This window comes from Pagrus pagrus (assembly GCF_965226575.1).
Source record: "Pagrus pagrus genome assembly, chromosome: 19".
Classification (NCBI taxonomy): Eukaryota; Metazoa; Chordata; class Actinopteri; order Spariformes; family Sparidae; genus Pagrus; species Pagrus pagrus.
In genome coordinates this window covers 7,636,329-7,651,097 of record NC_140203.1, presented here as the reverse complement: position 1 = coordinate 7,651,097, position 14,769 = coordinate 7,636,329, and the positions used below count along the sequence as shown (strand labels likewise).

The window sequence follows — 14,769 nt, the reverse complement described above, 5'->3', positions numbered from 1 at the left end:
TTATTAAATGTGACAAGCATCACAAACAGGACACTGCTGGAGACAACTCTCGCAGAGTTGGACGGAAAAGTTGACTGCACCTACTCAATTCTTGGCCGATTAGCTGGTGCGTTTTCTTCGTTGCAGACTTTAGCTTCAGGTGGAAATGGCTAACTTTTTTTTTTCCAATTCGTTCTTCCCAGTAAATTCATTAAATCTGAAATGTCACCAGATGTCCGCTTTCAAAATGCTTTTTTTTTTTTATATGTAACTCACTTCCCCACTATGGCACATTTCCCAACAAACTTAATGTTCGCCCACAATTCAATGCAAGAGAGCAACACTGAAATGTAACTTTACAACTTGACCAGACGTGGCTGGAGGATCAACATTAATAGGATATAATTTTGTGTAGGGTGAAACTTCACATCTTTCAAAAAAGGTGGTACGGCCTTCGCTCCAAGGACTTATGGCTACTAACTTTCCCTAAAGTCAGTATTGAACTGTGTAAAAGGGCATTTAAGTGTGCTGCTCCCTCTGCTTGGAATTGGTTACAAAATTGTCTGAATCTTCGGGAGTTGGTCTCATTAGATGCATTTTAAAGTGGTTGGCTGTAGATGTTTTGAATGTTTTGATTGTTAATGTCTCAGCATTTCGTTATCTGTCTTTATTTTAATTGTTATATGTTTGTTTTATGTCTGTAACCCAACTGTGCTAATGCCCGACTTGGCCAGGAGTCTCTTGAAAAAGAGATTTTTGATCTCAATGAGACTTCTTCCTCCTGATTATGCTGGTGTCACTGCATCGATGCAGAATCTTACATGTCTGTATCGCAATGCATCTTAGAATTGAGAAATGTCCACACCTATATTATTGCATGAGTTTCACAACCTGCCCCACTGCATAGAAGCGTTTACATCTTGAATCGAATGCATTTGTATACATTTGCTCCTTTGTTCCCCTGAGGAATCGGTGCCTGCACTGAAAACCCTCCACAGAAAAGGGAAGCTGCCGATGAAGCCACCCTGTTCGCTCCTCTGGGCCACACACAGCTGGTGTGGCGCAGCAGGGTCAGCCTCATGCTTCGCTAGTGAGGTCATCCAATGTGACATCCACATTCAGCAATCTCTATCTCTCTAATCTCTGGCATTACAGAGAACTGCCTGCTGTTGCTATGCCTGCTAGCAAATGCACCGAGCACTTGTTTTCCCTTGATGCTTAAAGAAAATACATCCGCTAGTGTTTGGTGTTTGTGTTTGTCTTTTGTGTGTAAACACATTGTGTCTGACATATTCCCCCACATGTTTCTACTTTAAGTTGTTCTTTTATGGAGAAAGCAAAAAAAAAAAGTCAGTAAATAAGAGAAAAATCTCACGAGGCATCACACACTGAACAACAGTCTTGTTTCCATTCAGCTTTTTAACAGTATCAGACTGTTCTGACACCAACCCTCCTCCTCTCCTCTTTTCTTCTCCCTGTAGGCAGTATGAAGGGGCAGCTGATGAAGGTCTGGCTGGAGCAGAGCTGCTCCTCCAGAAGCAAGAGGAGGAGGTGCAGCGACTCCAGGCCCACCTGGCCAGCAGGCTGTCCAGGGCCAACCTCTACCCCACAGATGACGTCCTGGCCCCAGCTCGCACTTCCATGCTCGACCTTCGAGACCCTCTCTACACCTCCTCTGTGCAACTGCGCAAACCTAAGGTCTTTGCTCTACGTTGGCTCAGCAAACTCGAGGATAAACTTGTTTATGATCACGGCAACTTTGAAAATCATCTTATTCTGCTATGCAAACATTTATTTCGTTTATGTACAAAACTTGCTTTATTGCTATGGAGCTGTTGATCACATATAAACACAAACACACAACACAGCCAAATCCAGAAACTGGTTGAAGACATCATTTCAACACACTCACTGCAATAGGAACTCCCTCCCCTGAGGTCTCACTGTTTATATTGCAGTACTTGATGATGGATGTACAAATTTAACTCCCATGAGCTCATTCGCAACTAGTTTGTTAATGATGTGCTCACTCGTTGTTCTGCTGGAAAACATCATTCATGTCGGCCTCCCTTTGGTGATTACAAATTTGCGGGACTTGTGGGTACAGTCTGATTTATCCCACCAACTATCACAAATTGTGAAAATGTGCTAACACAAGTGGAAAACATACCAACAAATCTGCTGATATTGGCAGTAAACCTCAAATACTGTGAATGAATTATATTCCCATTTAGTTAATTATACTTGCAAAGGCAAGACATATTCGCTGTAGCGTGTTTATGGTAGATTGAAAATTGATCATTTCGGATGTGGGGGGTTTCCAGTTGGTAAAACAAAAACCTTCGAGCTAGAGTGAAGGAATCTTGCTCTTCCTCTTCTGGTGAGACTTGATTACAGCAGAGATCCAACAAGGAAGTGTGTGTGCACTTGCAAACATCACATGAGCTGTCGTCATTGAAGTCTCATGATCAGAGCAGCTATTGAAACAGGTGTAGAAAGGAATGGTTTAAAATGTCTTTCAGAGTCGGTCATGCATGTCTATCAGAAGTTTTTGTATTGAAGCTCAGCACTCATAACTGGTGATTATATTTCAAACGGGATCAGTTTTCATAATAACAAACCAAACCAGCCTGATTTGTATATCAGTTGATACTGATAGTGAGAGACTGTGGTAAACCACATAGCATTTCTTAATTACAGGGTAAAAAATATGCAGAATGTATCAAATTTCAATGTTTGTCGAAACATACATGAGTTAATAATAAGAGAATTGCAAAGAATGAAATGGAAAACTGGCAATCAATTAATCAAATTAGAATTGCACTTTATCTCAGGTGGTAGTTGCAGGTTTGTCTAAGTTACTGTATAGCGTCTGAAAAGACTAACCTCTCTTTTTTAAATCTGCTAGATCTGGATTTTTATTTCAATCCACATAAAATTGTACTCCTGGGAAATTAGGGAAAATGTCAAAAAATTCTCAATCTTACAATGTTAAAAAAAGTGACAATAAATGTTCTGGATCCGTCTCTTTATCCAAATCCATATCAGAAGTTAATGGTGTCTAATCTGGGCCCGGATCCATCCTCCATTCAAGTCTCATGAAAATCCATTCAGTAGTTTTTGTGTAATCCTGCCGACAAACCAAGCAACACACGAGCCAACCAACGGGCACAGATTCATTTAAATCTTTGGTGAAAAATAAAGGCTCTCTCTCACTGACAATTTCTTTCCATCTTTACCCCAATGGCAGAACTTCCATGGGCCTGAGTTTGTGAAGATGGCCAGCGAGCCCTGTGTTGCCTTATCTGTTCCCTCTTCAATAATGGTGAGGAAGTACATTTATTAGCAATGTATGTATTCATGGTGTGTGTCAAAGAAACTGCTCGTCTCATTTATAACTTCATCTGTTTTTCCCTCTCTCTACCAACAAGAAACGTGGTAAGGTGGAGGAAGTGCAGAGGAAGGTGGTTGTGGTGCTGCTGAACAGCCAAAAGCTGGAGCTGAGCTGTGACATCAAGGCGGTGTGTAAAGACGTTCTTGATATGGTGGTTGCCCACATCGGGCTTGTGGAGCACCACCTCTTTGGCCTAGCATACCTCAGAGGTAAAGTATGCTGTTCCTGTGCATGACTGTGGTTTGAGTGGCAGATACATGTAGAAGAAAATCTTCCCATCTTAAATGCAAAGGATAAAACTGAGATGAAATGCTGAGCATATTAGATGAGGCTGCATTAATTTTTAGTAGAGGTTAATGGTCTTTCCATGTAAATTCATCTACACCTGATGTCTCATTAAAGATGCAAAACCTACACTGCTGCAGGCAGACAGACATTACTGACTTCCATCGCCCCCTGTTTTCCACCATCTCCCCCACCCCCTAACCTTCTCCCCGTTAAAATCATCCACACAGATAATGAGTTTTTCTTCGTTGATCCTGATGCCAAACTAACCAAAGTGGCCCCGGAGGGATGGAAGGAGGATCCTAAGAAGAAGAAATCCGATGTGCCTTTTAATCTTTTCTTACGCATCAAATTCTTCCTTGATGACGTCAACCTCATACAGTAAGAGTCTATTATCACAGATGAGAATGTGTGTCGGCGTAATATGTTTATCGAAACATTTAAATGTTTGTTTTTTTCTGTGTATAACAGGCATGCTATGACCAAACATCAGCACTACCTACAGCTGAGGAAGGATATCTTGGAGGAGAGGGTGCGCTGTGACACAGAAAATGCCATGGTCCTTGCTTCTCTGGCACTGCAGGCTGAGTTTGGTGACTACCAACCTGAGGTACTGAATCTCTTTAAATCATCATCATCAATGTATTATCAGGCAGCTAGCAACACTTCACTTCAGAGTCATTCATGCCTTTTCTGTTTTTAGAATCCTATCTTAGGTTTATTGTATGAGTACCAACTCCTCTTGTAAAACTTAATAAAGTTTAATATTGGTCCTATTAGATTAAACTTCATGAAACAATTAAGTGATTTTAAAAGTAACCCTGTTCATTTCTTCACCTCAGCTCCACGGGAAGACTTATTTCAGGCTGGAGCACTACCTGCCGGTGTCGGTTCTGGATAAGGTGAACCAGACGACCATCAAGGAGGAGCTGCCCAAACTTCACAGCAACTACTATGGAGCATCTGAGTCTGAGACTGAGTTTGAATTTCTCAAGGTCAGCAAGACCAGAGTGTATAAGAATCATTGTTTCAGATCGATGGAACAGAATATTTTTAGTAATTACCACACATGTGGAAAGTAGTAGTGTTCTATGACAAACACAATGTATATTTTCTGTGGTGTTCCAGAAAAGGAAGTGCCAATGAGTCTACTTTGGAAAAAGAAGAAATGGATTTGAGTTTATGTTTCAAACAAAAGTAGTTCAGTCCCACAAATGCATTCTACTTTTTCTTTGCAATATTTCTCAGAAAATAGAGCTGCTTCGGAGACTGAAGAGTCTTTTCTGAGAAATATTGCAAAGAAAAAGAAGCAGCTCTATTTTCTTCAGATTGAATAATGTCATCTTATTATATATAATCAGATAAAAATCAGTGCACTAGTCGGCCACTGACCTGATTAAAAAAACCTCCTCTCTGCATGAAAAGTCCTCAATTTTAATCCATCGCTTCCTTCTATCTCATTATTGTGTAATTTAGAGAATTTAATACTCTGTCTTGATTTTTTTTTTTTAAGGTGAGCCAGAGGCTGACAGAGTATGGCGTCCATTTCCATCGGGTGCTTCCTGAAAAGAGGTCGCAGACAGGCATTATGCTGGGTGTCTACTGCAAGGGGGTGCTCATCTTTGAGGTCCTTAACGGAAATCGGACCGCGGTGCTGAGGTTCCCCTGGAGGGAGACAAAAAAGATTTCTTTTACAGTATGTACTTGTGTCTATAATATCAGAAATAAATGTGGCAAATGCAATTTATTCATTCTACACAGCCCTGTCCTCACTTTCATGTAAATGCTAACTTAATATCTTGTAGAAAAAGAAGATCTGCCTTCAGAACACATCAGATGGGATTAAGCACCTGTTTCAGACAGACAGCAACAAGACCTGTCAGTATCTGCTACAGCTCTGCTCTGATCAGCACAAGTTCCACCTGCAGATGAAGGCGCGCCAAAATAACCAGGAGCTCCAAGACCTAGGTAGGAGGGGGTTCACATTATATGGCCTGGGGCTCAGACAGATGTGAATATTTGGCTGGCAAGACATATTTTCACTGAGAGGAAGGAAAACAGAAGTGACCCATCACAGCAAACCTCCAGCTGCAGATGCATGTGTCAGCCATCCCACATATCCTCTGCAGATTAAAGCTACTGCCCACTCATTCCCCTCTCTAAAATTTGGCATATTTCTCATTTGCCAAAAAATAAATTTTTGGTCTACCACATTGTAACATTTGCATATGAATATAATCTTTCGTCATGTCCTTTCCCCTCACTTGTCAATGTGCAAGTTTAATTTCTCCACAAATATTCCAATTATGTAAAATCTCCATCAACACGTGTTTGCAGACTTGAACTGATTATTTATCTCTTTCACGGTGTCTTCCATGGTTTGATTTGTTTCACTTGGATGAACAAGAGAATAACTTTGTCTGCCCCATGCCTCGCACTCCCTCTAGCTTGACTGCCAAGAAGACTCTGGCCTGACCATTAGACATGATGATTAGGATGGATATCTCCAGTACCTGCATTTTCCATCTACACAATAATAACTTGAGATGTCTGAGGGATGTTAATGACTCAGATCATTTAAGCTCTTCAGAATTTCCCTGCTTTGTTATTTTAGTACAATAAATTTTCAAATAAAGTTGGGACATTGTGTAAAATGTAAATAAATAAGAAATGCAGTCATCTGCAGGAAACTGTTTACTGACAACAGAAATCCTTTATACAATCATGTCTTTCACACCGTGGTGGACCTCGCCCCATCCTTGCATGTGAACAATTGAGCCTTTCAAAGATTCCCCTCACACACCTAATCGTGATGCTCTCACCTGACACCAATGAACCTGTTCATCTATGGAACGTTCCAAACAGGTGTTTTTGTTTGAAACATGTTGCAGGCATCAAATTCAGAATAAACATGCATTTCCAAGAAACGATGAAGTTGATGAGGTACAACATAATATTTGTACTATTTTCAATTTACTGTTATTTGATTAGCAAATGATCACATTCTGTTTTAATTTATGTTTTAAACAGCATCCCAACTATTTCAAAAGGTTAAGAAATAGGAAAGTAGATAGAAAAAATGGCGTTTCTTGGATGGATGAAACAAAAAAGAAAGAAATGCTAAAATCGCCAAGTTAAGTATATGTGTGGGAAACACTGGGTTGTAAATAAGAAGGTCATTATTCATCATTTTTAAACTGTCCAGTCACATTCTGTTTTTCCTGTCCTCTCTGGTGCTCAGAGAACTGCCCATTGAGCAGTTTGCAGTATTCCCTCGACCCTCGCAGTGGAGACTCGGTGGGGAGGACGGTGAGCTCAGGCAGCCTGGCCCCTAGCCTGTCGACGCGCTCCAACCCAGACCACCTGAAGAGGATCTCCTACTCAGAGGTGGCCCTCAACAAGGCACCGTCTGGCCCAATATTGGTCCAGGATGAGCTTCACTTTCCAGGTTTCAATCCAGCGGCCTCCACGGTCCTTTCCAATCCACGGATAATGAGCCGCTCCCACCACAACCTCGGACAAATGCCAGAGTCTCCAGAGCACCGAGTGGCGGAGTCGTATCGTGGCCAGAATCAGGCACAACCCAACCAACTGGCCTCTCACTTCCAACAGCACCAGAGAGCCAGCTCAGACACAGACTCCCTCGCACACCAGCAGAATAAGTGAGTTGAAGGAAGCCAGATTTGTTGCTAAATACACTAGTTTATGTGAGAGAGTAGTTCTGAATAAAAATCATAGTGGGAGTAGGAGTTTATTTGGCATTTCATTACTTTACAATCCATTAAACTAAGCAGGAACTAGGATGTTTTATGAAGTTTTACTCCTTTAATTGAGCCTTTTTAAAGTTTTATTTCAAGCTCAGTTAAGGAAGTGGGATCTTGTCTTTATTAGTTGGTGAAGTCTTTAGTGTCACAGTCTCCAAGCTCGCTTCAAGACAGACTAAGGTTACTAAGTGAGGACATGTTGGTGGGACTGAAGCACAGCCTAACACCACAGAGACACAGAGAGCTCTACTTCCAGCTTTTAATTAACCCTCTGGGGTCTGTGTGGGTGTGCATGCGCCCTTGTGTCTGTGTTTGTGTTTTTGTGATATTGTGCCAACCAGCGTGTGTGTTCCTATTTTAATTTGCAACAAACCTGTTTTTGTGCTAGCTGCTCCCTCTCGTGTCAGCTGTACAGATGACAGAGGATTCTGTATGCATTGAAAACTGTAATACACATAAATGTTAATAGTAAGTAAGAATGAAAGTGAGTGTCTTCTCCTTTTCAGATCATTTAGCACAGTGACCCACAGCAGCCCAGCCTGGAGTCTCAGCAGGTCCAAAAAGGAATCTGACTCTTCTTCCATAGAGGACACTGGCCATGCATATGTTGTAGGTAAGGATGCTGACTGGTCAAGGATGATGCGGCTCCCTGGTGAAGCAAAGCGTTAGTGGAAAGTGTACATCTGTGCTCACAAATGGAGAGGCCTGTGGGCAAGTTCTTAAAAGGGAAAGATTCAATTTAGCAGTTTTCGTCCCTGGAGGATGGATCTCAGCTCAGAATAGACCCGTTAACTTTTGGTGCAGATCCAGATAAAAGGACAGATACAGTAATGTTTCTCACTTTCTTTGACATTGAGAGAGAGGGCATTTTTGACATTTTCCTAAATTTTTCAGGGAATAATGCATGAATCTTTTTCTAAATTAACAAAAATCAGGTGTATGTAGATGGCATGTGTCTGTGAATGGGGCTTATGAGTGAAATCAAAAGCGGATGGTTTGGCCTTGGCTGTATTATGCGCTCTACTGAGTGCTTTGCTAGTTTATGTTAGAAAACAGAAAATGTACCTACTAAATCTAGGCTATAGATTTTTTTTATAGTTTGCCTGTTTAAGCATGGAGGCTTGGAAAACAGATTTGAATCAACTTATTTTTAGTAGTCAATTAATCACAGGAGAAGCGCAGTTTGACTCAAAACCAGTGTTGTTTGTTGGTCCGTATTGAAGAAAGTGATGAAATCATAATAACGGCAACAAATGCTCTATTTTGAGTTCAGTTTTTGTTTACTTCACTCGCTTGTAGTCACATAAAATTGTCTACTTGTTTATTTAATTATTTATTTGGTTATTTACGGATACATGTTTCTATAAACATTATTGCCTGTAAATTAGCAGATAGCGAAGCAAGAAGTTTTCATCGTTCTGTGTCATGTACAAGGCTAATCTCTTGTGGTCTGTTCCCAGGTGTCAGCATGCACAATTCCTCTGGAGTGCCTTCGACCCCAGCCTCTGTCAACGGTATGCATCAGCGTTTTTCTAGCTTCCATTTCCCCAGATACATACACACCTTATCTCCATCCTTTTTACACAGTGTAATGTCAAAATGCAGGAAATCTCCCAACGCTCTCCACCTTCGGCCATGTTGCAACATTCTTAATCTCCCTCTTCAGTTTGTATAACCATACGGTTATCGTGGCACAGCTGAGTACGGATATGCAAACTGAATAAAAGTCTGTGTTCCAAATCAGCATTATATAATAGAGAACTGAGTCTGTGTACAGTACAGACTACCCATGGAACTGGCTTCGGTCCCACCATTTAATAGCTTCATGCTTGGCACTTAGAGCTCATGACCTTCCCTTTCATCCTAGCTTAACCCGTCTTTTTAGGCCCATTAGCCAGCAGCGCTGAAGCAGGGGGCCCACAGTATGCTGTATGCCTGCCTGAGCTGATTAATTGTCACATTTTAGATTTACTATTGCACTCTGAGTGGCCTACTGTATATCCCCTCTGAAATTTATTTAGCAAAAACTACCCCATGATAAGCATCGGTCAGAAATCACTAACACCATTCACGGATGAAAGAAAAATGCAGGTCTTTTACTTAAATAAAAGTACTAATACTTCTACATTAAAACTCATTGTGCAGTAAAATAGTCCCTGTACATACTGTTGGGTGGTTCGATCTACAGCAGTGCATCACGTTCTATAAGCTCATCATATGTTTGCAGCATCACTGTCCTGTGAGAACCACAGAGCTGCATTTTCAGCTTTGTGACGATGCATTTTCCAGCTAATCAGTTCCTTCTTAAGAGTTTAATCTCATAGGGGCACTTTGGAACTTCTGTGTTTCGCTGGATGCCGTCGTCGTTTAGAAATTGAGTCCGCTAAATAAACTAACATTAGCTATTGGTGCGCTCTGTTAGCAGAGCGGAGAGAGACGATGAGATGCAGCATTAAGTCACATCCCTTGGACTGTCCCTCACAAAAAGATTCCACAGTCCAGCAGCATGAAACAACTTAAACAAATCATCCAAAGGCTTATATAGGCAACCAAGAGAAACGGGGAGGGTCTCATTCTTCACATCACTTTTTAATCTGCAGTATAGAAGTAGGAGAATTTTCTCAATCCATAAAGAAACTCCCACTCCTTCAGTTTATCAATTCAAAATTACTGAATGTAAAGAAACATGGTTTTCACTGGACAGGAATTGTATGAAATATTGTAATCTGAGTGGTAACTGCAGCTTTCAGACAAATGTAGGGGAGTAGAAGTATAAATTTGCAAAAAATGGAAACACTTAGTACAAGTACGTCAAATGTACTTACACACTTACACTCCAGCACTTACGTCTACCGTATATTCCTGTAAATTAAACAAACGCTGTCTGTCCTTCTGCTGCACAGACTCATTCAAAAAGAAGCTCAGTGCCTTACCGTCTCCCGAGAGAGAAATCACAACTGTAAACCTGAAGAAAGATGTGAAATATGGCCTGGGTAAGGGTGTATACATGTTTTCCTAAAACAACAACTCAATTTCACGCTGCCTCTGCTGCCACTTCTCAGCTGTCAGAGTTGACAAGTATTATAAATTGCATTTAAGGCGTCTGTGTTCCCCTGATGTTTTGTGTTTTGAATGTTGTTTTCATCTGTTCGTGCTTGCGTGTGTTCTCTAGGGTTTCAGGTCGTAGGAGGGGAGAACTCTGGTCGTATGGACCTTGGCACCATCATTAGCTCCATCACTCCTGGGGGTCCTGCTGATGTCAACGGCTGCCTCAAACCTGGTGGGTCACTGTTTTGCTGTGATCTTCCTCCTATACGTTTGGATTATGGTGCTGTTGTTGTCTGCTGTGATAATGTTTAGCAGTTGGCTGTCTCGCCACACCTGGTCGTCCTCCACGTGTGTAACGGTTGTAATGTTGACGCAGGTGACCGGTTGATTTCAGTGAATGACGTGAAGCTGCAAGGGCTCTCTCATGCCTCCACGATCGATATCCTCCAAAATGCTCCTGATGATGTCACACTGGTGGTGTCACAGCCCAAAGAGAGGCTCTACAAAGGTAAAAGCAGGGATACGTTTGTTGCTGCTATGTGTAAAATTCATGTTTTTTTGTTTTTGTTCCATGTCATCACATACAGAGTGTAGGTGTGTGACAATTCTCCAAATTCATGATTCAGTTTGACTTTCAGTTTTAAGGTCACGATTCGACTTATATTTCCAATTTAACAACTGCTTTGCCATCGTAAGACCAACACTGACCAACAGATCATTGGTTTTATGTTAAGACAACCGTAATCTTTTGGTTTTTTGGAACACACTAAGACCATATGAGCCACAATTAGCCATGAAAAAGAAAGCCATTAAATAAAAACTATTGTTCTAGGTTGGATAATTAAAAAAAAAAACGATAATTAAAATGTAAGATGTTTAAGAAGATTACAAGTAAAGGTTTGGAGGTTTAAGATCCAATTTAAAAAAAAACCTAATAAAGATTACCAGTGTTTTCTATTATTTCTAGACTTGTAAACTAACATTGCTGTTCTTCTTCCTTGTTTTGACAGAATCTTCTGCGGGTTTTGTTCCCTACCAAGCCAAGTCTGCTTTGAAGGCACTTAACTCTGGCCAGAGACGAGAACTAGACTTTGACACCTCGTCAGAGGAGCAGGTGGGAACGGGAAGCCCCAGCCCTCCTCTCCACAGCGCTGGCACACCATCATCCACCTCCTCCCCAGTCCATCAGCACACCAGTTCTCAGGACTCCAGGACAAGTGGTGTTACTAAAATCAGCCAGCCCCCTGCTGCTAATGGAGTTCAGCAGTGTCTAGAAAGAGCTACAGCTGCTGCCACAGCTGTCCAACTTCACAGACCAGAACCTAACGTGGGTTTGGATCCTATGCCACCGGCTCTGCCACCCAAAACTAGGAAAGCTAAAGTGTCAGAAGCTCCTAAAGTGTCCGAGCATTCTGACAGGGGAGATTCAGACATGGATGAAGAGACTTATTCCAGTAGTCAAGAGAAGCTCAAGGTCAAAAAGGTGCGGCCTTCCTGTTTATGAATTCAGTGGCTTAAATGGATTCTTTGCTTTTAAGTCTAATCGGGACATCTATGAATGAAACTCACAAAAGGTTTTCTTTTATCCTGGGGAAGCAAATATGAGCTTTATATACATAAAACAGGATAAGAATGCTTCTTTCACAAACAAGCATTACTGATCAGATGCTTGGTACAACTAACTGCTTGTTGTATGTAACCTTTTGCATTTACAAAGTCAATTGCACTGCATGTCCTTCCTTGAATGTAATATCTGCTTGTTTGTTCTCCGCTCCACCTCCTTCAGCTTCCCCACTCTCACTTCACCCCTTTCTTCTCTCTGCATGTCCCAGCTTGTGATAATTCAACTTAATACCCTGTTCTCTGTTTGCAGGAAAACATCATGGATAATTTAAATGGTAATGCCTCAGGGGTCAATAGTCTCTGTCCAGGAGAACTATTTGACGTTGAGCTGTCCAAAAAAGACAGCAGCCTGGGCTTAAGTGTCACGGTACTGTTCGGCAAGGTTTTCACCATCTTTTTGTTTTGGCCCTTTTCCCCCCTCCCTCCTTCATCTTGTCACTGTTGTGCGTTTGGGTTTATATGTTGCTTGGTTTGGTTGCTTTCTTAACGCTGAATGTTGTCTGATCTGGAAGCTCTTGCGGGATTATTGTCTCCTTAATTCTGTTTGCATGCTGCCTTTCTTTTAATCAGTAAGGATTTTCTTTTAGTCACACAGTATCCTAAGTACTTCACAGTTAAACAGTTTCAACAGGGCCGGTTAGTGGGCTGTCCTACATGTTTGCTGCTGACTCTAGAGTGACTCATTGGAGTGAAACTAATATAATTTCTCTCTGAGGGATTTTAAACACCTCATTGATTAGCATGGATTCATTTGCTCCACAATAACACTCAGTAACAAATCATGTGACTGTGTTCAAACCAAGGTTGCTGTCAAACATTTGTGTTTGGAGTAATAACTGAGCATTAATAATGCAAATACTGAAATAACCATGAAATTCATCTTAACCATCAACCCATCATCAAGACCATCATAACCAAATGGGCACTGAATAGAAATTAATCTCTGATCTTTTAGATTTGACCTCTGGGTAATTTTTCAATAACATCACGGTGGAGTTCTTCATTTTCAACTAATTCATAATTGTGATATGATAATTGCTTTGTCTTTGGCATTTAAAAAGAAAATACTGTCATTATAAAGTTATTCTAAGGACAAACCAATGAAGGATGAAGAAATGAACCACTCTCTTTTAAATGTAACCATGTTTTTGGCTATTGAGTCTCTTCTGTCTAATATGTTAATAATAAAAGATCATCCACCGACAGGAATAGGAAGAATGAGAGTAAATGTGAGTCAAGGAAACAAAAGTAACTGCTGAGAGCATAAATGATCTTGATTTATTTTGCAGCTAATAACATTTTTAAAAATATGGCAACACCTACTCTGCATAAATCTGAGCCAGTTTTTATGTGCTGTTCACACATCCATCAATAAAAAAACAACAGAATTAAAGAAAATTAATTAAAAAATTCTCTATTGTGATATTTCTGAAACCCGAGTAAAGACAAAGCATTTATTGTTTAACAATTACAAAATTACAAAATGGGAAAAAAAAACAAATACCCACACCTTTCATCAACCCCCATAGAAAATACAAATCCAACCGTTTTCTCTCTGACTGACTGGACTAAGAGGTGTGATCATTTCTTAGGGTGGAGTCAACACAACTGTTCGACATGGAGGCATCTACGTCAAAGCCATCATACCGAAAGGAGCTGCTGAGCTCGATGGACGGATACAGAAAGGTAATAGCATCAGCAGTACGGTTAGAAATAATGATGTAAAAAAGATTGTGGGTTTCTTTGTGAAGAACTCTTGATTGGATTTTCCGTGGCAGTCCAATGGATTTGACTTTATGCACGTTCTCAGGGCCAATCTCAGCTCTGCTAACAGAAGCTAATAATAAGACATTTAGACATGATGATAAATGCTTCAAGAGTCTGGAAATGGTTGGTTTAAGTCCTTAAAAAGTGCTTGAATTTTACTCCTGTGTTTTGACTTTATGTGTCATAACCTCTCTGCGTGTCCTACACTCAGGTGATCGTGTGATGGCCGTCAATGGAAAAAGTCTGGAGGGAGCCACTCACCAGCAGGCAGTAGAGGCTCTCAGAGACACTGGGCAGGTAAGGGATGACATTTATCACAAGCAGTCCGCTGATTAGCTGTTAGCTAGGCCACTGATGCTTAGTGAATCAATTGTCTCCCTCAGACGGTGCACTTGTTGCTGGAGAAGGGTCACCTGCCTACAGACAGTGTCCATGCTCCCCTCACACCTCAGTGCACGCTGCAATGTGCTGACAGCGACCAAGACCAGAGCAACAAAGAGCAGCTGCTTGAGGTCAAAGAAAGACCAGAGTACAGCTTTGTTACACCAGGTGAGGCAACAGCGTGCCACACGGTTACGGATTCTGCTGTGCATTTTGAGTTTTAGCATCTCACTCCTTCTTCAGATGATGATAAACGACTGACGTGACATTCTGATGTGTCTCTGTCCGCACAGATAACATGTTTGAGGTGTGTCTGCTGAAGAACACATCAGGGCTGGGCTTCAGTTTCAGTCGAGAGGAGAGCATCCCAGACGAACCCCACGGCTCCAGCATGGTTCGGGTTAAAAAGCTCTTTCCTGGCCAACCGGCTGCAGAGAGCGGTCGCATCAACGTGGGCGACGTCATCATGCGGGTCAACCAAACCTCCCTCAAAGGACTCTCACAACATGTAAGTAGGATTATCTCCCT

General features: G+C 41.3%; 1 protein-coding gene across 4 annotated transcripts in view; it reads left to right on the top strand.

The window, feature by feature from the left end:
- ptpn13 (protein tyrosine phosphatase non-receptor type 13) overlaps positions 1-14,769 on the top strand; it is a 50,215-nt gene that overhangs the window by 28,644 nt on the left and 6,802 nt on the right. Inside the window, exons 10-29 of one of the 4 annotated variants that reach the window (XM_084383640.1) lie at positions 1,461-1,677; positions 3,230-3,304; positions 3,411-3,582; positions 3,889-4,039; positions 4,130-4,268; positions 4,501-4,653; positions 5,172-5,354; positions 5,464-5,626; positions 6,900-7,320; positions 7,929-8,035; positions 8,883-8,936; positions 10,326-10,415; positions 10,595-10,702; positions 10,847-10,978; positions 11,481-11,953; positions 12,344-12,460; positions 13,686-13,779; positions 14,072-14,157; positions 14,244-14,409; positions 14,535-14,749. In XM_084383640.1, coding sequence (XP_084239766.1) covers positions 1,461-1,677; positions 3,230-3,304; positions 3,411-3,582; positions 3,889-4,039; positions 4,130-4,268; positions 4,501-4,653; positions 5,172-5,354; positions 5,464-5,626; positions 6,900-7,320; positions 7,929-8,035; positions 8,883-8,936; positions 10,326-10,415; positions 10,595-10,702; positions 10,847-10,978; positions 11,481-11,953; positions 12,344-12,460; positions 13,686-13,779; positions 14,072-14,157; positions 14,244-14,409; positions 14,535-14,749 — 3,316 coding nt within the window. Of the gene's footprint in view, positions 1-1,460; positions 1,678-3,229; positions 3,305-3,410; positions 3,583-3,888; positions 4,040-4,129; positions 4,269-4,500; positions 4,654-5,171; positions 5,355-5,463; positions 5,627-6,899; positions 7,321-7,928; positions 8,036-8,882; positions 8,937-10,325; positions 10,416-10,594; positions 10,703-10,846; positions 10,979-11,480; positions 11,954-12,343; positions 12,476-13,685; positions 13,780-14,071; positions 14,158-14,243; positions 14,410-14,534; positions 14,750-14,769 lie in introns of all 4 variants that reach the window. The other 3 variants (XM_084383639.1, XM_084383641.1, XM_084383642.1) reach the window with 3 other exon arrangements.